The sequence below is a fragment of the Besnoitia besnoiti genome, chromosome IV, assembly GCF_002563875.1.
Source record: "Besnoitia besnoiti strain Bb-Ger1 chromosome IV, whole genome shotgun sequence".
Lineage (NCBI taxonomy): Eukaryota > Apicomplexa > Conoidasida > Eucoccidiorida > Sarcocystidae > Besnoitia > Besnoitia besnoiti.
The window spans coordinates 3,604,817-3,628,014 of record NC_042359.1 but is presented as its reverse complement, the minus strand read 5'-3'; the positions used below and the strand labels follow the sequence as shown (position 1 = coordinate 3,628,014).

General features: G+C 56.9%; 3 protein-coding genes across 3 annotated transcripts; 1 reads left to right on the top strand and 2 right to left on the bottom strand.

The window, feature by feature from the left end:
- Positions 1-430: 430 nt before the first annotated feature.
- BESB_056310 (membrane protein) lies at positions 431-2,116 on the bottom strand (the record flags this gene model as incomplete). The annotated part of the gene is made up of 12 exons (XM_029364066.1): positions 431-555; positions 612-658; positions 717-777; positions 833-863; positions 922-1,028; positions 1,086-1,154; positions 1,212-1,271; positions 1,326-1,374; positions 1,441-1,497; positions 1,562-1,607; positions 1,668-1,890; positions 1,948-2,116. The coding sequence occupies 12 exons, from the start codon at positions 2,114-2,116 to the stop codon at positions 431-433; spliced, it is 1,044 nt and encodes a 347-aa protein (XP_029219989.1).
- Positions 2,117-3,399: 1,283 nt separating this feature from the next.
- BESB_056300 (histone deacetylase complex subunit Sin3) lies at positions 3,400-7,717 on the top strand (the record flags this gene model as incomplete). Its single annotated transcript, XM_029364065.1, has 7 exons — positions 3,400-4,029; positions 4,252-4,540; positions 5,022-5,350; positions 5,625-5,861; positions 6,103-6,347; positions 6,687-6,954; positions 7,400-7,717. 7 exons carry the CDS (start codon positions 3,400-3,402, stop codon positions 7,715-7,717), a joined length of 2,316 nt encoding a protein of 771 aa, XP_029219988.1.
- A 1,996-nt stretch (positions 7,718-9,713) lies between these two features.
- On the bottom strand, positions 9,714-21,421 carry BESB_056290 (uncharacterized protein; the record flags this gene model as incomplete). The annotated part of the gene is made up of 17 exons (XM_029364064.1): positions 9,714-9,842; positions 10,228-10,335; positions 10,732-10,929; positions 11,540-11,709; positions 11,924-12,020; positions 12,689-12,814; positions 13,261-13,379; positions 14,030-14,225; positions 14,592-14,846; positions 15,343-15,666; positions 16,297-16,542; positions 16,735-17,027; positions 17,541-17,827; positions 18,406-18,492; positions 19,050-19,162; positions 19,585-19,809; positions 20,372-21,421. 17 exons carry the CDS (start codon positions 21,419-21,421, stop codon positions 9,714-9,716), a joined length of 4,023 nt encoding a protein of 1,340 aa, XP_029219987.1.
- Between the last annotated feature and the right edge of the window lie 1,777 nt (positions 21,422-23,198).

Genomic DNA, 23,198 nt, shown 5'->3' with positions numbered 1-23,198 from the left:
AAGGCCGTGAACGCATACGGCAAGACAACGTAGAGAAACTGTTAACCGCGATGCGGGAACACAGAGCCTCGAGGACTAGGAATAACACAATTCCACATGCACAAAAACAATACAATAACAAGGCTCTCTATGCTTTTCATGGGGACTGCACACCATATCTTTGCTGCCACTGAGGCGCTACAAGCAGAGTACATCGTGCCTGAGTAGGAGAAGTCTGACTTATTTGCTTTATGAGACACCCGTAAATCCTCTGAAAGTCGCCGACATGAAGTACTGCCTGCGCAACAGAGTTAGTGTAGTCCGATATTATTGTTCCTTCGATTAGGAGGCAACTTTGTGCAGACCTCCGACTGCCACGCGGGCCCAAGTTAGGTCCAAAGCTCCATACACGATACCGGTAGCCACACCTTGTGTGGTACACCGACAAAGCTCAGGCATCACTGCAGCATAAAGCTGTTCCCTTTGCTGGCGTTGCTGATCCTGCTGCGACAAGAGATGTCCCGAGAGATAGCTTCCGAGCAACCTGGTATCCTCCACTGTACAACTCCAATTTGTCTGCAGTCCGCCAGTGGCCAGGAGAGAGCGAGAGAAATGACATAAATCAGTCATACCGCAGAGATGGTAGCCATCAGGACACGCGGACGCGGCCTCTTCTTTGCTAAAACGAAAGTGTAAGAAGTCTCAGCTTTACCGTGACAACCCGTCTGAGGACTAACTTGCAATCGACGCAGCCGATATGAATGAATGAGGGCTCCACTCCGGCGAGCGCGATAGACGCTGCGCACTATAACATAGCCACAACGGATGGCAAGAACGTGAAGGAGTGGCTTACCTTCAGCTTGGATATTATCTCTCCCTAGTGCCTGCATGTGGGCGAGAGTGAGATGACTAAGGCAGAGCGGAAAACATGGTGCAAAATACATATGAGTATGCCTTAAGCTCGTCAATGAGGAGAGGCATATCACACACATCTTCAGCGTATGGTGCTGACCCGATGTACAACGGCAGATCGTTGGTTCGTGTGAGGCCTGGTGATATGGATTCTCTCGAGGCCTCTCTACAACCGGAAGAAGGAAAACTCGTACCATGCGTCACCATGCTGGAATCAAGTATGCCATCAACGTATAGAAACACCCGGTTCATCCGTCGTATCACTGTGGCACCATGTTCCACAACGAGGGCGAGGCTTGCATACGACGGGACTAGCTCACCGGCGATGTGGTACCACTGATGGGGTTTCATTCGCGAATTGCTCATCATTTCCTCCCCCGCTGCATGGACTTTCTCATGCTTTTAGTACAGCAACGACAGGCAAACGCGCGTACGAGTTTCATGGCTTTGTGAGGTGGCGACGACAACCTTGATTCTGCCATCCTGTCCGAATGATTTGCTTCAGTCATACAATGACGTCCGCTACGAGAGCACGGGATGCTGGCATACCCGTGGGTCAATCAAAATCGCGGGGGCTGCCTCCTGCACATTTTCCTTCATGATCCCCTGAAGGCAGCGGTGCACTTTGTGGGCTAGTTTGTAGGCGGCAGCAGCTCAGTTGAGTCTTCACCTTGTGAATGAGGGGGCAATATTGGTCGTGGAGCTCGTTATTCGCCCTGAGCTCGAAGACACTCTGATTCGATTCTCCACACGGGGTGTACGAATGACAGACGCACCGTGACTCTGCGTCTTCAAGCAGATACGCGAACATTGTGTAGCTGAAGTCTGCCGTCTGCAGTCCTTCTGTACTAGGAACATATACATAGTTGCGTCGGAAAAGTCCCGAACTGCCACTCCCTCCGATGCCAGCTGCTGCCATCACTTCCCCGGAGGCGTGGTTCTTCTTGCCACTATCGTCGAGAGGCCTGACGCTGTCGAAGGTTATATGCAGTTCAAGCCCTGAATGGTGAGTCTCTGCAGGGCGCAACGGCCGCGTCGCTGTCTCTCTCAGCTTACCAAATGGCTGAGCATTGGGAAGCAGAACCTTCTGCGCCCCGTGTAGACACAGTGCAGACTCCACGGCAACATCGCAAACGGGGAACGTTGCATATGGCTCCGTGGCTGTGCCGCTCGCTAAAGCGGCGACGCTACAGTAAAACAGCGCGAGGAAAGTGCACGACCTCATTGCGGCAGGCTCTACAACGCCTGCGTACACACAGCACCTGGGGAGAAGAGAGGTCTAGTGCGGATCGGAGACAAACACTATGAGGTGTGCTGTTGGGGTTTAGATCTTCCGGACAGCCGCGACTGTCTGTACAGTTGAGGTTGTCTGGAGGGGACTATCCACCAGAAGTTGGAACAATGAACATCTGGACGCTGTTGTGCGACTTCTTTTCTGCACCGCGTGGAACCGATGTTTTCTTCTGGTTCGCTACAACGCACCGCCCTCTTGACACACCGGTAAATCGCTCAGGGGATGAGCGAGAGGTCTCTTGATGCAAAGCAATCCCTAATAGGGTGAAGTAACGCGGCGCGTGCCTATGCCTCTAGACCAGTAGAGTGCCGTTTCAAACACAGCAGCAGTGCCCATGAAAGCGGACTTGTTTTTGTGACATGTTGGGGCGATTCAGCGCTCCTAGTGGGCTTGCTACCGTACCATCAGTTTAGCTGCCCCCCCGTCGAAAGAGCTTCGTCGCATTAAGCCAGGCATCAGAAGCGAAGGCAGCCTCTAGAATACATATAATAACACTATTTGTGCCCGGTATCTCTGAGGAGCTCGACTGAAACCTCTTCAGTCTATCACGGAGAATCGCAGCGTAGCTGGGCTCTGTCGCAGGGCGCGCCCCGTGAAGACACTCGCATCCGACACGCCAGACGCGCATGCAAAAGCGACATGCTTCGATTCTTGCAGCTCCTAGCTCCCCGCTGTTTTGCATTCCACTTGTTTTCTTCGTCTGTATTTCGACGCTTCAGATATAATGGTAGTTTAGTGGCATCCTGCCGTGGGCGTTTCACGAAGTGGCGCTCTGTTCAGCGGGGGTTGGCGCGTCACAGGGGCCATTGTTCCGCTGTTCCATCTAACGTCAGCAAGATTGTTCGAATGCGAGCAAGACAGCCGTTCCTGACATTTTAGGGGCCAGAGCTGGTACGGTACCATAAATGCAATTCTTCCGCAGAACACATTGACCTCAAGGCGGGCAACGTCTCTTACCTGAATATAATGTTGCTGGAGAATCTGTTCGGGATCTGTAATTTTCCTTTGCTTACCGTGCCTTTCTGCCCGAGGGAGACGCGGCTCTGATGTGGCTAACATTAGGCCCGTTGTTAAGGCGCTTGAAGGTGACACACTTTACTCGCCACCTGCAGGGCGCTGACACGGACGACGTTGGCTATCAATAGCGAATCTCGGGGTTTTCCACATCGTCGACGACGGAATGAATAAGTGACGCCAAAGGCCTGTCGTCCAACATGGGAGGGCTTTCGGACGGGGCGGATCCCCCCACATACCACGAAGCAGGGAACGGCTCCCGCGCCGGTACCAGCTGTAAGGTATTAGACTCAAGAACAACACTCTCTTCCAAACAAGGCCAAGAGTTCGCTATTTTGTGGCGTCAATTTGAGACCTTCTTGGTCAGAAGGTTCATCAACGAACCCGAGCGTTTGATTTCTTTGAGCAGGATTATTGGCCACTACAGATCACAAAGCATTCGGGTGGAAGAACTCGCATTCTTGGTGGGACATTGTTTTTCTGATTGTCCTGAGGTTCTGTTGTGCTTTTCTCTTTTCTTACCTGATGGCATTGTCCTTGACGGCGGCAGTCCCGCGGCTGCCATGTGTGCATTGATACAGAGTGTGGCGCCAGATAAGTATGTCATCTTTAGTCGAATTCTGAAGACCTGCGTCAGTCAGACTCATGACAGGGGTAGCAGAGATCTGCTCCTGCAGAAGATGCAAGCCCTTTTCCACGGCCATCGGCTTGTCACCCGAGGACTGAGAAAATTGCTCGTGCAGCAATTTTGCATGGAGAAAAATAGTGGGATCCGGTTTGTTAACAAACCTGTGGAGATTCTTCGGCCAAAGGATGATGACCCGCTACAGGTGAGAGCCTCAATTCATCTGGTCTGGGCGTATGCCCCTTTCATTTTTCGCGGAAAATGCCCCGATTGTAGTGTCACATAGCGTCTCTCGTGTCTCGCAACGGCGCACTTGAAGCCATGCCACTAAGGGAATACGGCTGATTAACTGTGATTAGCAGACGCTGAGGGCGATATGTGCCGTTAGCGTTCAATGCACCTTTTTGTGTTTTTTCTGTTTCTGCAGTTACATTCGGTCTATAACATGACCTTCCAAGTCGCCCTTCTGGCGGGGGACCGCGGCCGCGCTATTGCGTTGGCATCAAATGTGTTGCATTTGGCCCGGCTATACGTCCGGGGGGCGATATCATTCGAGCAAGTTAACGACGAGCTGGATCGGCTTTGGTGTGGTTACCCGGGATGGCACCATGTTCTTCGGCTGAAGGAGTTGTTGTGCTCCATTGTGCCAGAGGATTTCGAGAAAAGCCAGCGGGTCACCACGCTCATGCGCACTCTTACTAGTACGCAAAGTGCGTGTTTCTGAAGGCTGACAACGGCTCTTCTGTAGACTACTGTCGCAGCACGATTGCCTCACTGCTCATCGGTCGTCAACAGGCGTTCCCGTGTGCACCTCTCTTGCCGCATTGTTGGCATAATGCCAACGCGGGGACAGCTGTCGTCGACCGACGAGTACAAATTTGCGAAGATGGGTATTCCATTCGGGTTCGCGCGAGAGAAGATTTTCGTACAAGACGACCATCGTATCCTAGCTCAGCCATCGCACTCGCCACAGAGTTCCTTGTAGCGGCGCAGGCGTGAATTAACCACGAATGCAGGGCACTCCTCCAGGCTCTACCGGTCTAACGCCAGGCAATCCCGCGAGCACAGGTGGTGTATCACGTTGAGGAGTCTGCAGGAGCTGTGGATTCTCTTGCGGTGTGTGCACTTGATGTCGTATGGGGCGGGCTTAACTTGTGTGCTCGTACTGATGTTTTTTTTTCTGTTCTGTTCTTCCAGCGTGGCACTTTTGCGACGCTTCCGAAGGCCTCAAGACCGTGTGTGAGCTTTTCCTTCAAGACCTGGAAAACCGGTCCCCCACTCTGCGCCTCGAGGTTGACCATTTGGTGAAACGCGCTCTGACGGAGGGATCCTCATGCGCACCGTCAGTGCAGCGGTTGGCGTCTTTGCTTGGGAAGCAACCACACAGCTGCGAGAAGCTGGGTGTTCTCACTCGGCTGGCAATAGACCTCAGCAGCAAGGGCTCTTGCGTCGCCAACAAACGGCCTAGGGGCGACTTCGAAGACGGCTTATCTGACATTTTGAAGGATGAAGACTGCATCACCAGTGTAAGAACTCTACCGGGTTTATTCCTGCTGGATGCATAAGGATATGACGTTATGAATTTAGTCTAGAGCCCTTTCGTGCGGCTCTTGCGCGTTGGGTGTCTTGCGTCCCATGCGGGTCACCGGACAGAGTCAGTAAAAGACGGTTTTAGTGACATGGTATGCGCTATTCACGGTGCTTTGGACCAGCGCCATATTCAGCACTTTTTTCTATCGCGTGGTGAACCCCATGCGGACTGTGTGCTGTGCGACTTGTGCTCTCGTGGGATGACTTCAGAAAAAAGCAAAAACCGACATGGACAAGGCGTCCACTGCAGCCGCGGTGGCGGCACGGTTCTCAGCTGAGTACTTGCCTACGCTCTTGCAGTCAACCGCGGAGACTCTCGCGCCCTTTATCGTTCCTGCTCGGTTTCGAAGCCAGCAACTGCTAATGCAGCTCGTGGGACCGAAATGGCTCCCTATGGTTTATATGATCCTTGACGAATGGAATGATGGCCTTTTTACAAAGGAGCAGGTATGCGATCTCGCAGCCTCAAACAAAGGGGCTGAGCTTGAGAGTCTTCAGTCCTTGCTGCGTGCTGTCATGCGCAGAAACGATGTGCTGCTCTGTGCTCGCCCACTTGTCTTGCTGCTGACACAAGCTGGATGGTTATCACTATCAGTTCAGTTCTAATATTCCTCACACGTACACCTCCTTTTCTCCAGCAAGGGCGAGACGTTTTCGCATGCCTTCGATACCCGCTTTGTTCATGTAGGCCATGGAGTCCCTGACGTGCATTGCCGGATCTGACTCTAGAGCGCGAAACGTTCTGCGGCCTCTGTTCACATTACTGGAAAACAAGAAGGGTGCCAGGAAGCGTCACATGACCGGTTCTTTGAGCCGCCAGCTGTTCGACATGTGGGAGAGACGAGGATCGTCATATCGGCGGCTGCCTCCCGACTGGCCTTTGCTGGAATGTGGCGGCCGCGACGCGCTCTGCTGGGAAGTCTTCAACGACAGGTACGCACAGCCGTGAAGCCTTCTCTGTGTTCGAAGGCAACTTGCCGTCCAAATACATTGTCCTCTGCAGTCGCCGGGGCAGCCGTGGATAACGTTGTGCCTTCTCATCATCCGCATGAGAAAGCGCTTGAATTACGTTCATATGCTGGAACGCAAGCAGGTTCTTTGTTAAACAACCCCGCCCTGCCGTTTCGCAGGATGCCGCCTGTTTTCAGCGTCGCTCTTGTTTTAGGATCTGCTACGTGACCGGAGGATCTCCGGTCCCTCTTCGACTTTCTCAACCGTTTGCTGATCTGCGGCGTGGATGTGATGCGCTGCTGGCCGATTTTTTCGTCACAGCTGGGCGTCCATTCCAGATAGTTCTGAGAGCCAGGCGCGGTATACGAACCGGCACGAGGAGCAGCTGCTTCTCTTGGAAGACACGCGGTACGAGTGGGATTTGCGTATTGGAAGGCTGGAGGCGACCCTCAGACGGCTTGAAAATATCACCGAGCAGCTGACGACGATCGATCCGGAGAGGCGCCGGTTCGCGACGATTCGCGTTAGCACCTTCAGTCAGCTGGACGTGACAATTCTCAGGACTATCTTCGGGCAGAACGCTGAACAGGTAGGCTGCTGCGAGAATTTTGCCGTGTTGCCGTCGTGCTTCCTTCCTTATCATAGCATGCGTACAAGGACTCGCTTGCATTGGAGTGCCTTCCACGGTCGAGTGTGCTCTCGAAAATCTCTTCACTGGGGAATTCGGCTGTGCTCGGCCGGACTGCCTGTGTGGAGTGCATGAACCCCTCACGTGTATCGACCAGTTAGACATTTTCAAATATTTCCAAGGGCGCGAATGAAATGGGGTCTCTAGTCTGGTCGCGGCGCACTGAGAATGGCCTGCCCGTCGTGCCGTATTTTCGTACATCTCGTCCCTCCTGCTTGGATTTTCGGTGTACGCGGTGTTTCCGTCCTTCAGTGGCATCCTGCGTGTGGACTCCCCGCTTGCGTCAACGAGTTTGCATGCACTTCGCCAAGCGCTGCATGTGTCCCCTGGGTGTTTCTGGACTCAGGTTGTGTCGTGCGTCTGCCTGTCCCCCCTGACGTCAATCCCGATCGTCCACGACACGCTCGTGACGAAGCTCAAGCAGTGGCGCGCCATGCGATATTTCCTTCAGCTTGGGTGGGCGCAGCAGGAGGCCCCCCACTGGGCTGGGGCGATTGACTTTAAAAAACGTTTTATTGGCCGCCCAGGACCTGAGGAAGACGGCGGACATCCGGAGCACCCGAGTATGCGGCCGTCGGGACGGCCCATTGACCGCATGAACGCGCTGATTCGCACTGCCACCGTTCCTCCCCACTCCAGTGAAGCGAAGCTTGCATCTCGCTGAACTGATGCTCTCTGGCACCATCCTCAGCGGGAACCCTCTGCAACTCATGACACGCCCCCGTTTCTTTCTTATTCTACATGCGGGGGTCTTCTGTCTTCGTCTCGGCTAGGTTATCGCCTTCGGTGGGTAAAGTGGTGACTTTTTCTGTGGGGTCTTCGAGCGTCTGTTCCACGTCGTCGGAAATACTCGAGAAACGGTTACGGGCTGATCGCTGTGGAACAACTGGAAGCCTTGCCTTGCTGGGAATGTTTGCTGCCTAACTTCCGCTACCTCTCTCTGTGGCGTGCTCTGAGTTTTTCGTTTGGCGCGGAACGGCGATAGCTTGCTAGCAGAGATAGTGGTGCTCTGCCTGCATTGCCTGTGATGTTTCGAAGCGAGGAATCAGCAGGTTATAATATTTACAGTCGGCAGCTTGTGCTGTGGAAGTCTTCGCCGGGGAAAAGAGCTCACCGCTAGGCGACTCAGTTGAATGGTGGCGATTTTTCGAATGGTTCATGGCAGATATGAGCGCGTCTTGCGAAAAGCACGCAAAAACTTAGAAAGGTATGGAAACAGTCGCGCCTGGTGCCCTTACGCGAATCTTTTTGTTTGGGAGCCCGAAGCGCAGTGCTTTGGGAAGGGAATAAGACCCAGAGGACGGACGCCTGTGTAGGCGAACAGGCTGAACAGTTTTCATCATGATCTTGACTATTCTCCCTAGTCGCCATAACAGGTCCCTTATCAAACGCGCGTCACGCATCGAGCAGGTTTCCGAGATAAACCAGCTCAGTCGAGATCGGCGCATGCGATAACCACAGGGTTTACAGGGTTGGAAGTCGGGAAACTGTCATCGGGAGAAGAAAGCGTATTGACCAAACACACGATCGGTGCAGGAGGGTCTCTTGACGTCGGCTTCCAGCTTGAGTGGACGAACTTAGTGTTCTGTTTACGTCCCCGTGATTGATAGTCAGCGAGTGACGGAAAACGCACTCGTATGCTCTGTATCGTTCTCATTCATATTGACCGCGAGGGAAAACTACTTCGCAGATGCTAGAATGGTCGCTAGTATCGCATGACAGTCATAATCTTTGAGGTGGGATGTATGCTACGCCTAGCTCGGCTGCCCGATGGGTACCCATCCTCCAACTCAAGCTGGTATTTCATATACCTATCTTCGCCTGCCGGAAGCTAAATGCTGCATTGTGCGCTTCTCAACAAGACGACCCTGCCTCTTCCACGGATGCGGTGTGGCTATAAAGACCCGCTACGTGAAAGATCAATACTGCTTTTCCAGTCCAAGCGCAGCTTCTTTCTGAAGCGAAGCAGATGACAGAATTTAATGTGCTTCCAGGAGAGGGAGGATCAACTCAGAGAAGTTACTCTTACGTGACAGAAGAAAGCAACAAGGCAGAAATAGACAAATAACAGTACGCTCAAGGTTACGGACAACCGACCAGGGAAACAATACACAGAGCACACGCCTTTTGCAGAAAAAGAAAAATTAGCGGAGGCCGGTAGTCAGACTGTACTGGAATGCAAGGCGGGGCGGGGGCACAAAATGAGTGGTGGGGAGGGTTTAGGGTGTCACGAAGCCCCTCAATATGCGGTGGTCTGATAAAGGTCCACTGTGGTTCCCCACGGGGAAATACCTCTCCCCTCGGCGCAATCGGTGTAGCGATACCAAAAAAACCATGCCAGAGGATGTTTGCAAAGCCCGCCCCACTAACGAAAGGAATTCTCGAAGAGTGTGCGTTGCCGCTGCCAACAACCAAGTCGGACGCAGCAGACCCCGGGCACCGCCGCGCAGCGGGCTTGCTGGCTTCAAAACTGTGAAGCAGGATCCCACGCACGCTACTGCCTACTGCGTTTCGGCGGGGGGGGGGGGGGGGTGGGGGGGGAGGGCTTGCTTGAGAACTCGTCTCCTCTTCAAGAGCCGTACGCGAAACAGCGAAAGGGACGAGGAGCGTCGAACTTTCGGCGGCAGCGTTCTCAACAGCGCGACCAGAAAGTTTACTGCTTACTTCCACTTTGCAGCCAGGTCTGCCTCTTTCGACCGCCAGTGCGTCACCAGGACCAAGCCGATGAGAGTCACGATTGCAGCGGCTAGAAGGCCGTAGTTGAACTGAGAGCTGAGTTCGTCGTATCCCTGACAAGAGCACACAGGGCGAGCAGACAGCGCTACTTCGCCGGAAGCTAGTCACGCGGAAGGTGAAACTTGCACGCGGAGTGCAAAGAACCCCTACAGACCGCACCGGCTGCGGTGACACCGTCACACTGTCCCCTCCTCAACAAAGAAAAAACAGAGGTTGCAGCGTGCGGCAGGTGTGCCATCGACGAGGCTCTGTCCACTCGCTGGCGCATGCGGCAGACCTCGGCACTGCCATGAGGCACCTTTCGCCGGTAAGGGCATGAATGAGCGCGTTTCAAAGATCGTTCAGAGCCGAGGTGGAATGACTCGTTCGACCCGTGTGTCCTCAGCCGTTTTCGCAGGTTGGTATCTGTAATGGGTGTCGAGGCCACAGCCAGTTCACCTTGGCGGGTTGGACGGGGGAGAAGAAGAGGTCGAGCCCGAAGGCGAACGTAGAAGACGTTGACTCTCGCGAGGTGTGGTGTGCCGCGATGCCCCGAACATGGAACACCTGAGAAAAAGCCACGCACCGCCAAGCTGCCAAACACCTGCTTCCAAAGATCGTCCCTCTACGCGCGTTGGGATCGCCCTTGGAACGCGTCACACACACAACCCACTTTCAATCCCACAGTGAAGGCGTCTGCCTCATGCGATTCAGAGAGATCACGCCTGACTGAGGTACTTCGCAAGGCGTGGCGGTCTCGCCGGGTGGCTTTCGTAGCCACCCGCCTAGTAGCGAAAGCTACTCCCCGCAGCTCGGCATAAACATATGTATGCATAGTTGAATGCCTGATTTCGAGGAGGCAGCGACAAAAGCCCCACACACACTCGAAAATTCTCAGAATCTCTGGCTAGCGGTTGTCCCAGGCGCCCGTTTCCTAAACCCTAAGGCGCACTTGGCCCTTACCTGGTTGTAGTACGAGATGCAGTCCTGGGGGAGGAGCGGCAGCAACGGGTGATACGGCAGCACGCCCTCCTCCTGCTGCTGTTGCTGCGCTGGCGCTGCGTCTTTCAGAGGCCGCCCGTTGTCATCCACGAGGCGGGGGCGTCGCGCGTTCGCGAGGCGTGTCGACAGTGCGTAGATCTGCTGAGACGCTGAGGTGGCCTGGGCGTCGTCACACAGGCTCGCAAATCCGAGATATGTGCATGCAGACGATAGCCCACCCCCGCCAGCCAGCACGGCGCCCCAGTCCCTCGGAGTCGCTTCTCCGGCGGCCTCGAGGCAGCACGACAGGAGATGTCTCTGGTTATTTTAGTGCTTTGCCATACTAAGCATCACTGGTGATGCAACGCCAAAGACCAAGCCCATTTGCTGCGGCACTGATCTGCCAATTGGCCTGACCGCGCAAAGGCAAGGTGGCGGTCTAGTAAGCGTGGACTGTTCCTGTCTTCACAGCATTCCTCATTGGAGACATGCACACGCACATGCTAGAAATGCGAAATTTTAACCAATTTTTTGAGGTTTCACAAACTCATGTGACTACATACCAGATGCAGCATAAAAGCAAGGGATCTCTACAATCCGCACAAACAACGGGGTTGGGTACGAGCGGAGAAATATCGCGCACGTGAGGCGCAATACTTGTTCACCCGCACTCGCGGGCGGCGAAAATCGAGGCAGTTCGCCACGTATTTTTGAGAGAGGACCCCTCCGGCGGAGGTTTTTTCCCTGCGAGTTCTTGATGTCGCACGCGCAACACAGCGCCCTACCCTACCAGCAAGATGGCGCGCGTCGTGATGCCCTGGAGCGTGGCGGTGACACCGAAAGCGCGGACGCCTGTGGGCAGGATGTACGTCTGGCTGATCGCAGTGGGCGGCGGCAGCTCGAAGCCGGTCAGCGTAGGGACGAGGTGTCTGGCTGCGGAGAAGATGATGCTCAGGGGCCCTGAAGCGCAAGCGACAGCACTCGACAGCAAGATGCGCTGACTCGGGAGCAAGGGCGCATCTGCCGGTAGCTCTGCGGGACAAACCGCACCCCTCGCCCCACATATGCACTCGCACTCGCAAGAGACACCGCATCCATTGTCTCTGCTCGCCATGCGCGAGCGTTGGGCGCTGAGCCTCTCCCGCGATTTTGCAACGGGACGAACAGAGCTTACCCTCGTCCTTTTGCGCGTCCTGGAGCTCGACAATGTGCATCTCGTAACGCGAATACTGCAAATTCCAGTAGTGCGCCATGACGACGTTATCGTACATCTGAAAGCACCACCGACATCAGCGCAGAACGCTCCACACCGAGTCCACCCCACCCGACGCGCCGCGCACACCAGGCAAAGAATCAGTCGCGTCTTTCAATCTGTAGAGCGTTGTCTGTGCAGTGACTGACAAACTTTTCGGGCTCTCCCTCTGGTTGCTGATCCCATCTCTCGGCTCTGTGCAAAGCCCCAGCTGCATGCGAGACAGTGGCTGCATCCTCGAGCAACTCATCGGCTGCTCGCCGCTTGGGCTCGCAAGGCCCTCAGCCCAGACTAACGCATGCAGAGATGTTACGACACAAGTTGCAGGGTGCTACGAATATGTGGCCCTGGGAGTAGGTTCGCCTAGGTTTTCTCTGTGGGCTCCGTCTTGAGTGCCTTCGCAACTGCCGCTTCCGTCCGGCGACAGGCAAGAGCCAACTACATGCTTCCAGGCTCTAATCTGTTTCCGCTGCGCTTGGTGGCGACTGCGTTCGAGTCGCAGCGGAATGGTCTTCCGTTCATGCGCAAATCCCAAACACGGTCCTTTCGGGCCTGCGCTGTCGGAGGCGGAGGCGGCTTGGGCCACAGGACGGGGTCACCTCCCCGCTACCTCGCTATTTGCGACACAAAAGTCTTGTACGCAACTGATCTCCTAATATACACGAGCTCAAGACTGCAGCGACGAACCATGAGGTGAAGAGGCAGGGAGGCGCCAGCAGGGAGATATTCGGAGTAGACCACGGAGCCATCTGTCAGATTCAACACGTTGAGCATGAGCGAGGCCCCTGCAGCCGCAGCTCCAGTGTCGGGCTTCTGCAAACACAGCACCCCGCATGTGCGACGGCGGAATTGCACTCAGGCGCGTACTCCACGCTCCCCTGGGGAAACTCGCGCCCGCGTCGAGGGAGCGGACTTCCAGAAGCTCTACAAATTAGTTCTATCCGGCACAACCCGCGACCGGCACAGCGCTGAGAAGCTGCGCTCTCGCCCGACTTCCACGGGGGGCTCCCGAAGAAGAGAGCTCTCCGCTTCTTCAGGCTTAAACTGTCCCGGTTTTTTTTCATAGCACTCCCTGAGCACCCTCAGCGCACTCCCCTTCCTCTGTAATTCGTCGCTCCTGGACTCCGTTGCTGCGTCGTGTGCAGGACAACGGAGCTGCCCACACATGGTGAGGCGACAGGCTCATGAACAGCGAAGTGGCGCGGCGTTCCTCATCCGAAGCAGATACCCAGCGACGGTCTTGGGTCGACGAGCCGTACCTCGGGCTTCGTGACAACCGCCATGAGGTTCGGGTTGATGTACTTGTAGACAATGGTAAGCGCCCCTGTTACCAAGACGGGAACGTGCGGATAGTCCGAGTGCAGGGGCCGAACCGAGGCTGAGCGAAAGACAAATCACAAAGCGGGAAAATATCAAAGGCGTTCCACTAGATTCGCGTCCGCTAAGCGCGGCGTCCCGATTAACCCTGTTGAACGATTTGTCTTCGAAGAACTCTAGCCTCTAACAACCTCGATTACGCTCGCTGAATTCTCGGCCGTGCTTTCACTCGAGCAGAAAAAACGCCTTGCCGAGACTGAACAGAGACCCTAGCGGTGGTGCAAGGGCTCGCCTGGCTGCCGCTCCATGTGCGGCACGCAAGTCTCGCCCCCGCACATGAGCCGGAACTAGACTCCCCCAACGAAAATTCCACTAGAAAATGAACTACATCTCCGTCTGCGCCCCTTCTCTGACACACGAGGGAAGGGGCTACGTTCTTCGTGTGCACCAAAGGCTCGAAGGAAGACACCTGGAGCATCTGGCGGCGTGCAACGTCCGCCCAGCGAAGCCTCAATAGACCGAAATATCTGCAGCCAGCGTGCGGATCCCAGGCATCGGAAGCCACGCGGACTTCCGTCGTTCTCCCAAGTCACGCGCAGCGCTCTCTGCCCCCCCCCCCCCCCCCCCCCCCCTCCCGCCCTCTCTTCCTCCATCGCTCAGAGCATGCTCCGCACCTCGCCTGATCGCTCCCGGCTCCCGTCGGCGGCGTACCTATAATAGCCTGGCCTGACCGGCCGAAAGGGATGTTCCACGTCCGGTGTGTCATCAGCACACAGCGGGCGGTACCTGGTTGCTCGCCCGGCGTCTCCTCCGTGCGCACGAGGAAGCCGAGGAGCTGCTGACCCGCCACGTCCAAGTCGTAGAGACTCAGGTGCTGGGAGAGGTGCCGCGCGAGGTGGCAGTCCATCTGGAGAGATTCCACGCAGGGGCGAGCAAACCAGAACACGCGTTCACTCACATTTGCAAGTCGCCAAACAATACGCTTCCACCACCGGATTCGCAGTTCCCCCCTTTCGTAGGGCGCAGCAAGGAGTGATGCTGTCTAGTTCCGAGCGACGGCTGGCCCCGTGCTTCTTCCGTGAGGCCTGCTACCCGACTCACACTGCGCCAGAGCGCGTGCCAAGGCATCGCAGGCGGCGCAAGGCTGCGGCGTTCTTCGCCGTGGCGCAGCCACATCACTCCACGCCACACGTGAGTAGCCATCACGACGGTCTCGAGCGTATATCCTGAGGGAAGAAAACGCTCTGGACTTTGCGGGCTCTGCGGGGCCCACCTGCCAGGCAAGCCGAGTTTCCGTTGTTTTCTTCTCGGGGACGAGGAGAGATCCCTTGCCGCCTGCGTCCACCAGCAGGACGCCGTTCGTCTCCTCAAAGAAGACTTGAGTGGCGCGCTCCGTAGGGGACCCCGTCACCGGCTGGTGGTAGGGGCTGACAGCTTGCAGAGGGACAAGGTGCGCCGGAATGAACAGCACCTCTGCCACATGCAGGACAGTTCCCAGCGCCGCATCCAGCCACACGAGGCGCGTACTCTGAACAGACACGCAAAAATGACTTCCGTGTTCAACGCATAAGCTGCTAAAAACCCGACCTAGGTACGAAGCGGAGTTACGATCCATACACGGGCATGACGCTGCCTGCGGACAGAATGACGTACGAAATGCGCGGACCGCCACTGCGAAAACAGCCTACATGCACCAAATGCAGACTCCACGCTCGCCTGGACTGCTCAATGGGCCTGCATGATGTTTCCTAGAGAGTTCCTAGTCTCTGTCACGCTGCTGAACAAGAAGTCGGCTGCTGCACGTCAGTCGTGTCTCCCCTCGGCCGCCCTCGAGAAGCTCAATAAGACACACTCGAGAAAACGCGCCCCCGCCGTCTCAGTTGAGAAGTGCCGATGACGCAAACGCCCTATCGAAAGCGGTTGTTTCGGCACACTCTGAGCCTCCTGGAAACGGGGGTGAACAGTTTGGGAAGGTCTGTGCTACTGCTGGAGCCGTGGCGACGGGTGCGTGCCGGCCGTCTTACCTTCGCCACTGGATCAGCAAAAACCGCGAGGAGTTCCTTCTTCTGTTCGCCGACGAGGTGCATCGCGACGATCCCGGTCTTCTCAGCGGCGTCTACCGCACCGCCCGACGGAGGGACACCTCCGGGGTTCGGGCGCTCGGGGCTCACGCGCAGGACCGAAGTCTTCCGGCCGTTTGTCGAGGAGACCCCGACAAAGTATGAAGCATCCAAGGCGCTGCTGGATCTGCAGGCGCGACGGGCCATCTTCTGGGCTTCCTCGTTCTGCCAGAACCTGAGGCTTTGCCGCCAGATGATCAGCCCTGTTGCAGCGTGGAACGCGTAAATCTGAAGGAGAGCAGGGGGAAGAGACAGGGTACACGAGCACAGGCCCTGCGTGACCTCTGCGAACCGCCGGGAAGGGGGGGGGCACCCGTTAACGCAACTACTGCCCTCAGACTCAATCGAAATAACGAAACAACTCCACTCGCCTGCGCCTATCTCGATCCGAGACAAGAGACCCATACACTGTCTTAGGCGCTGCGACTAGCGCCCCAACTTGGCAAGGAAAGTGAAGGCAAGCGCTCAACTACGGATACGTGACATACGGAGGAAACATTTTCAGCAAGGTTGCCTCAATATAAAACCTGACTCTGAAAGGTCCTCTCTCTAGTGAAAGGCCCCGCGGGTCTCCTGGCCGCTCCACGGTCTCAAAAGACACACATCTTTCGGAACGTGCAGCACATCCCCAGACGTGAATCGTGCAAGCTGTATTTGCGGTTTCCATGTGCCCAGCACGCGCAGTTGGATCCCGGACCGCCCGCAAAATACAGACAGAGACGAGTGACGCGCGGCAGCAACGTCCCTGCTGCTCAGCCTTGCGCTCGCCCTTCTGCGTGTCGCTTGCTGCCATGCATCTTGAACAGCTTTGCGGACTGCCTGAGCGTGTCTCGTCCTCTACACCTGACAAGGGCCTACCTGGTCGGAGCACGTTGCGGCGATGATTAACTCTGTCCAGCCAAACAGTCTGGGATCGACGTTCACCACCGGCGCTTTGCCTTCAGCTCCCGCTCGGGCTCCGTCGGCTTGCTCAGCCTCGGCGGGATTCAAAGCCAGATCGGCGGTCTCCTCGGTCTCCCCCTGGAAGGCGACGAAGCCGAGCAGACGCAGCTTCGCTTTAGCCGAGAGGGCGGCGAAGCCAAAGGGCGCATGTGCCTCTCTCTTCTCTGTGAAAACGCGCACACGTCAGCAGCGACCCGGGAGGCAACAACTCCATCTGCCTCAGACCCCCGCCCGCTCTCGGCGGCGATAGGGCGCTTCTCTAGAGCGCCACTTGCCCTTCCGCGGGACTGCTCTCTCGTCAGTCCCAGGGCGGTTCCTCTGAATCCGCACCCGAGGTGAGTGCCTCCTCGGGACCGTACCGGCTCGTTCGTCGGTTCCAGCGTAGCCCTGCGGCCTCCTCTGCATGACGTGCCGAATTCCGCGGGCCGTCTCGTGGACGATGGCCGCAGTCGTCTCCAACACCTGGATGACACCCAGGATGGCGGACGCCGCGAGGCGAGTCGAAAGAAGTTTCAAGTACTCAGGCCAGCTGCGCTGCGCGGAAGGATCCGAGGGCGAGGAAGCGAGCGCAGCCTCCAGCGTGTGCCTCTCGAGCCCTGAGGGAAGGAGCGAGGAGGTGATGGGCAGGGAAGCCCATTCACGACGTGCTGCAGACGAGGGACAGGCACAGAGGCAACGCGCAACGCGGCAAGATCCTGTCTCGACTCCCGCCACGACACAACTCGCCAAAACTTATACACACCGGCGCTCGATCTGCCGGAGTCCGTCTCTGCCTTCCGCAGGCGTCCGACGTTTAGGGCCGCAGTCAGACGCCTTCCGCAAACAGACACCGCAGAGGCACCTTCTCGGAGGCCCGTCCACCAAGTCCAGCCGGCAACACTATGGCAGTGAGGATGATGGACGAGTGCGACACACGAAACTCGGCAGTGTCAGGCGTTGCCCTTCAGAGAGTGCCCCGAAATAAGTAGGAGTGCGCTGCAGAGAAACCCTCCCTGTGAGGCACTCGCTGTCACGAAGAGGGCACCTTCAGCGCCACCAGCTATCCTCTGCTTGCCATATGAGTACGCATGCGGCGTGCGTGTGAAGCGCTGCAGCGTTCCAGGACGCGTAAGAACGAACTGCGTGGGAGCAGCTTGTTTGGAAGTCCGCTGAGGCTGTACCTGCCGGGCGTGATGCGGTGTACGGCATGGTGAACATCACTGTCCCGCGAATGTCTGCGAGGCTCTCTTCACGCGACCAGATCCACTTGTCCGCCGTCAAAAGAGAGAGCGACGCATCGGAGGCTGCAAGCACCACCCGCCGCCCTGATGGGTCTTTAGCAGAGGTGAGCCGGCCGAAGACGAGCTCGGGAGCGAGACCGGACGCCGCAAGGCCTGCGCCCGACCGCTGCTTGGCAACGGCGAGCGCCAGCTGCTCTCCTTCGCGTTTCTGCGCCTCGAAGGGGAGCCTGAAACCCGAGAAACAAACACGAGGCGCGTAGCTGCTTCATCGCCGCAGTCGGCGAGAGCGATACATCTAAAACGCCGCAGTCAGTGGGAGCTATAGCGCGATACAGCTAAAAGCGCGCGTTGGTGTATCAACAGTGCAAATAATCAACACTGTCCGCGTGTCCACTCGGCGCTTGGACCACACAAGAAGGGAAACTCCGTCAAGATCACAACCCGCTCCGCAAGCATCGAACGCAAGGCCTGCAAATGCACCCCATACCCCAGTATCGGCACCGTGGGCACGCAAAGCCTCGACTCAGACGACGACTTTGTGTGACCTTGGGCTCCCTCGGAAACGCGAACAGGGAGATGGAAAGTCAACGAGCAGCACATCCGTGAAATCGAGCGGCCCATTCTGTGTGGGGGTCTTTTCACGGCACACGGGAAGTACCCTTCCCGCAAGAAAAGGATCTACAGCACAGCGAAATTGTATAGCCAGTCGCGGCGTTCACCCGTGACCGGGGCAGCGTGTGTGGAAGGACATCGCGCGGCGAGATTCTGACACGGTGCATCGTCCTGTCGTTTGAACGACACTTACGAGAGATACGGAACGCGCGTCCCAGTGTCCATGTCCATGGCGAACGCCTGAATAGCTTCGCTTTCGATGGTTGTCGCGAGCAGCACGCTGAGAGCACACGACACCCGCAGGCACGCACCACAGACAGCCGGTCACATAGAGGCAACTGCTCCGACCTGCATCAGACAGAGCCACTCTCATGGACGATTTCCAAAGCGTCCTGCAGTCACCTCATCTGCTCTCTCTCAGAGAACCGCATGAAGAAACTCATGAGGGGGCCGCTAACCAGAAAGACCCGATGGGTGGAACGAAAGACGTTCAAGCTTCATGTAGACGCCCGCGCACTTGCCGACCATGCCGTTGTGTTCCCACTAGAAAGCAGGCCTGCTAGCTGCTTTGTTTTCAAAACCCTCGTAGCCTCGCGCTCGGCAGCACGACCTTTTTTTGGCAGGCAGCGTACATCTCAAAATCAGAAAAAATGCAGCGTATGACCGTTTAAGCTGGGGCTAGCCCAGTGCAACTTCCTAGCTGGTATCGGCATTTGAGGGGCTGCAATGTGCGGCACCGGAATCGAACAGGCGAACTTTTATGCGGGCTTGTCCGGAAAGTCGAGTGAGTTCTACAGAAGAAAAGGTCGCACGGTACACGCCGTATCATAGCCTCACTTTTTCGCAGACGCCGGTTTTCCTTGGCCTCCCAGAGCCGTCAAAACGCTGATGCCAGCTTGTTCGTTGTCAATCAAGAGCCTGCCGAACGCCCAGGGGCCGGCGGGAAGAGTCTGCAATCGAGAAAAACCGGGACTCGAGGCAGCATGCGGATACAATCGGGCGCCTCGGAGAGCGGAGTAACTCGCTTCCTGGCATCGACAGAAAGTCAGTGGAGGCTCCGGCAACGGCAAGCTGCATGCCGACGCCCGACGGTTCTTAGGAACGTTGAGATTGCCTGAGTCCCTCCGCATTGTCCAGCCTCAGCTGCATCGGCGAGTTTCTACACTCTCTAAGGTAATTTGCTATCTTCCGCCCTGCGACACGCGCGGAATCCGGCCGCAGAACATCTCTCTCATCTGGAGTTCTGTGTGAACCGGGGACGATGTCCGCCGCCGAGGCAAGCGCACCACCGAGCACAGCAGGTTCGCTGGACAACTCTCTACCCAGCCGCACACCGCCAGGCCCCCCCTCTCCAGTCGCGCGGTTGTCTCACATGCTGCTCTCTCAGCTGAAACCGGTCGCGCGACTTTGCGCCTCGCAGGATGCCCGTTGGTCCATTCGCCCCGCCGGCGACAGCGAACACGCATCCGGCGACTGGCAGCGCTGCGACGCCGTGACTCGAGTCCCCGGAGCCCGGTGGCTTGACGTGCGCGGCAAGCGGAAAAGGCTCGCTGGCCGACACGGCTTCTGGCCCGCTTGTCGCCAGGACTTGCAGAGTCTGCAGGGAAGACGCCCACGGATGATCTCACGAGCGGCACGTCTGTGGGGTTAGGCGGAGCTCGTGCCACACGGTAACAAGCTCGCCGCGCAGCGCACTGGAATTCAGCTGCTTTCGCGAAGGCATACACCAACACTCAACCGAATAAAAGTGAGGAGAGCTCGGCGGCGACTGGTAGGAACAGCGAAAGCCGAGTCAGACGGGAAATGCGCTTTTGAGCGAAGAACAGAGCATCTCCAACAAGTACCATGAACACAATAAAAGTGGATATAGGTGCTCGCTTATGTGCAGAAAAGCCCACAATTCAAGCATGCTACGCTTCACCGCAGCTGACCTCAAAGGCATGGCATACGTGCCAGCGGCACACAGACACCTGCTTCCTGCGACGCCCACCCAGTCGACGGGGGACTTGCTCTGCCGTCCGATCAACTGAGTACAAACGCGATGCAACAATACTAATAAAAGTGCTCGCAAAGGGCGTACTAGCCACTGTGAAAACAGACGAATGGATTCTAGGAGGCAGAGAAAGAACAAAACGGAAAACTTGTCAGCTAACGCTTACAGAGGGGCCGTCACGGGCAGGGGTGAGGGCGAGGAACGCCGCACACTCGGAGTTGCCTTGGACCAGAGCAAGCGCCCGAGACCCGGCCTTTTGGAAGAGCATGTCTTGCAGCTGCTTGCCGTCCTTGAAGGAGAGAACGCGCGCGCGCGTCTCAGCAGACTTTGGGCCGTTTTTGTAAAGCAGCACGAGCAGACTCCCATGATCCCGGCTGGACAGGTGCGCCAAGGAAAGGATCGTGTCAACGCCTTCAGTGGCTGAAGGCACTGCGAGACCCTCTTTCCCTCGCTCCACGCGGTCGCCTGTCTCCCACGCAACACGTCCGTCCTCAAGGCTGCGCACTTCGATGTCGCTGCTTCCGTATTTCGCGATAGCGACGACAGGGGCGTCATCGTGACCTGTCCCCAGAGCAAAGGCCTTCACACGTTCCTCGACACTCCACAGCAAGCTGCCGTCGCTTTGACGGTGGACGTAGAGGCCAGACCGATTCGGTGCTGCAGAGAACGCCGCTGTGGGACTGCCGGCAGGGCTCGCGTCCTGCTGGCGGATGTGAGCCACGAGGTAGGGCGCGCGCCGTTCGAGTCGCTCGACGCTGTCGCTCTCACGGTTGACTCGCCTCCATCGCAGGGTGCCCTCGGATTCTTTGAAGGCAGCTAAGATGCCGTGGCTCGTCCCGACAAAGAAGGACGCGTCTTCCTCAGCGTTAGCTCCTCCGCTCCCAATCAGGTGCGTTACGGCGCCAACCTGCTCGGCACGCCAGTCGTTGATACCCGCTTCATCCTCGAACTGCACGCCCGACACGGCAGTAAAAAAAAAGACTAACTGGCATGCAACGAAGACCGAAATGAGGAGCCTGGGCCGCCTGGGCCGCGACGTGTGCACCGTCCGCACACGGCTCTGAAACGACTGAGCATCTGCTACGCTGCGTGAGCTCCGCAGCGGAGTAGACTGTCCCGGTCGCGAAGGAAACAGCCGTCTTCCGTCTGCGACCAGCGCGTGTGACGACGCAGGGAGGGGTTCCGCGCCGACTGGCGCACCGCGAGACTGCGCCATCGAGGAACCCAAAGTGAACAGAGAAGGCAGAGGCGAATGCTGCGGACGCCGTGCGCCAGCGCCGTATGAGCGCTTGGAGTGTTGGAGTGGTGCGAGTCCACTGGCGCACCTTATCTTCACACCGCAGAGGCAGGCGCCGCACAGAACCCCAAGACACACCGTCGATTATGCTGTATCTTCTCCCCCAGGGGGTGCCGCCGTCTACTGCCACAAAAGGCTCCACCCGAAGTGGCTACTCTCCTCCTGCTTGCCTTAGCCAATCGGAAACTGAGGCCGAGCCCACTTCATCTGAGACGCCTGCGCGGCAGACTCTAGAACCTCGCAGCCCCGTAGTCCGCCCCAGCACCGAGGCAAGGGGCGAGAGCGCCCTGGGCTTCCAGCTGGTCAGGTATGTCCCAGATCGTACATCGAATACCGCGACCGAGTGGATTTACAGGACGACAGTGGAGAGCCGGAAGCCGGACGCACATGCAGTATTCGCCTTGTGCACTCTGAGGAAGGTTGGTCTTTCCGCCTGCAAAACGACGTGAACCGCTGACCTCCACCGTTGACGCATGCACCATGGCACGGAGGGTGGTAAAGGCCCAGCGACAGACCCAAGAACCGTTTGCAGAGTCTAGATTCAAGAAGAAGAAGGAGGGGCCTGAAGAAGCTCCATAGCGCACACGGTACAGGAACAGCAACGACAAAACAGACGGCAGGACGCCATCCGCACAACGGCTCCCGTATGCTACGTTGCATGCATGTCGCCTGCTTTGATCCCCCGCGAGCGAGCCTCTGTAGTTGGCCGATCTAGAAAAGGACTTCAGCAGGAAAGGCTGGTACATCCCGCCTTGGAAGTGTCACACAGCAGTATTCGCCCGTCCTCAAGCGTTGAGTGTCCCCTGAAGTGACCGGGGGATTCAGCCCTAGTTGCGTGTGTTTTATTTCGCCACTGCGCTGATGCACACACCGGCGCATCGGGTACTCACAGGGCTGGAAACGCGGGCGCGGTTGCGCTGACTAGCCGGGAGAGCAGTCCAAGAGTGGCATGCGCCAATTCTTTCGCCAAACGGCATTTCCTCCGTCTCTTTCCACCACTACTAAGCGAACTCGTTTGCATTTATCCACACCCTTGAGAGTGAGACCATATACCGTTTAGGCCTGGAACTTCGGCTGCAAAATTCGTCGATCCGCGCGATGAGTGACTAAAGCGATGCGAGTGGAATGTCATACCACATGGACTGTCTTCTTCCTTTTTGCCTTTCCAGCGCGAGGAAAATAGCTGGATGAGCGGTGCGCCAGCGTAGCGTGGCGAGAGGAAGTGCTGGTGTAGTGGCAACGTAGTGGATGGAAGACTGATATGCGCCCTCTTTCCGGTGTGTTGCGGTCAGCACACGAGCGAGAGGAACTCGGCTGAACGACCCTTCAACCTGGAACAGAATCAGTATGCAGAGCTGTTGAGAGTGAGAGCTGCCAGGCTCTCCGGGTCCATCTGTGGCTTTTATCAGTGGTCGGCGATTCGTCGATTACGGCAAACGCAGGGAAGCCTGCCAGATCTCTCTGAGGGAGCATTCCGTCCTGCGGGAGGCGAGGCAGGCCAAGGAGACGCCCAGAAAGTCTTCCTGGTGGAATGCTTCTCTCTATCGTTCTGAACGACTGAGTTCATGTTTCTGATTCGGATCGGGCACATATCAACAGACGGAGTTGACTAGAAGCTGCAGTTGCAGTTTAGGGTTTAGGGTAGCAGTGGACTGCAACTGCGGGCTTACGTCACAGGAAACGTCTGCATTCTGTA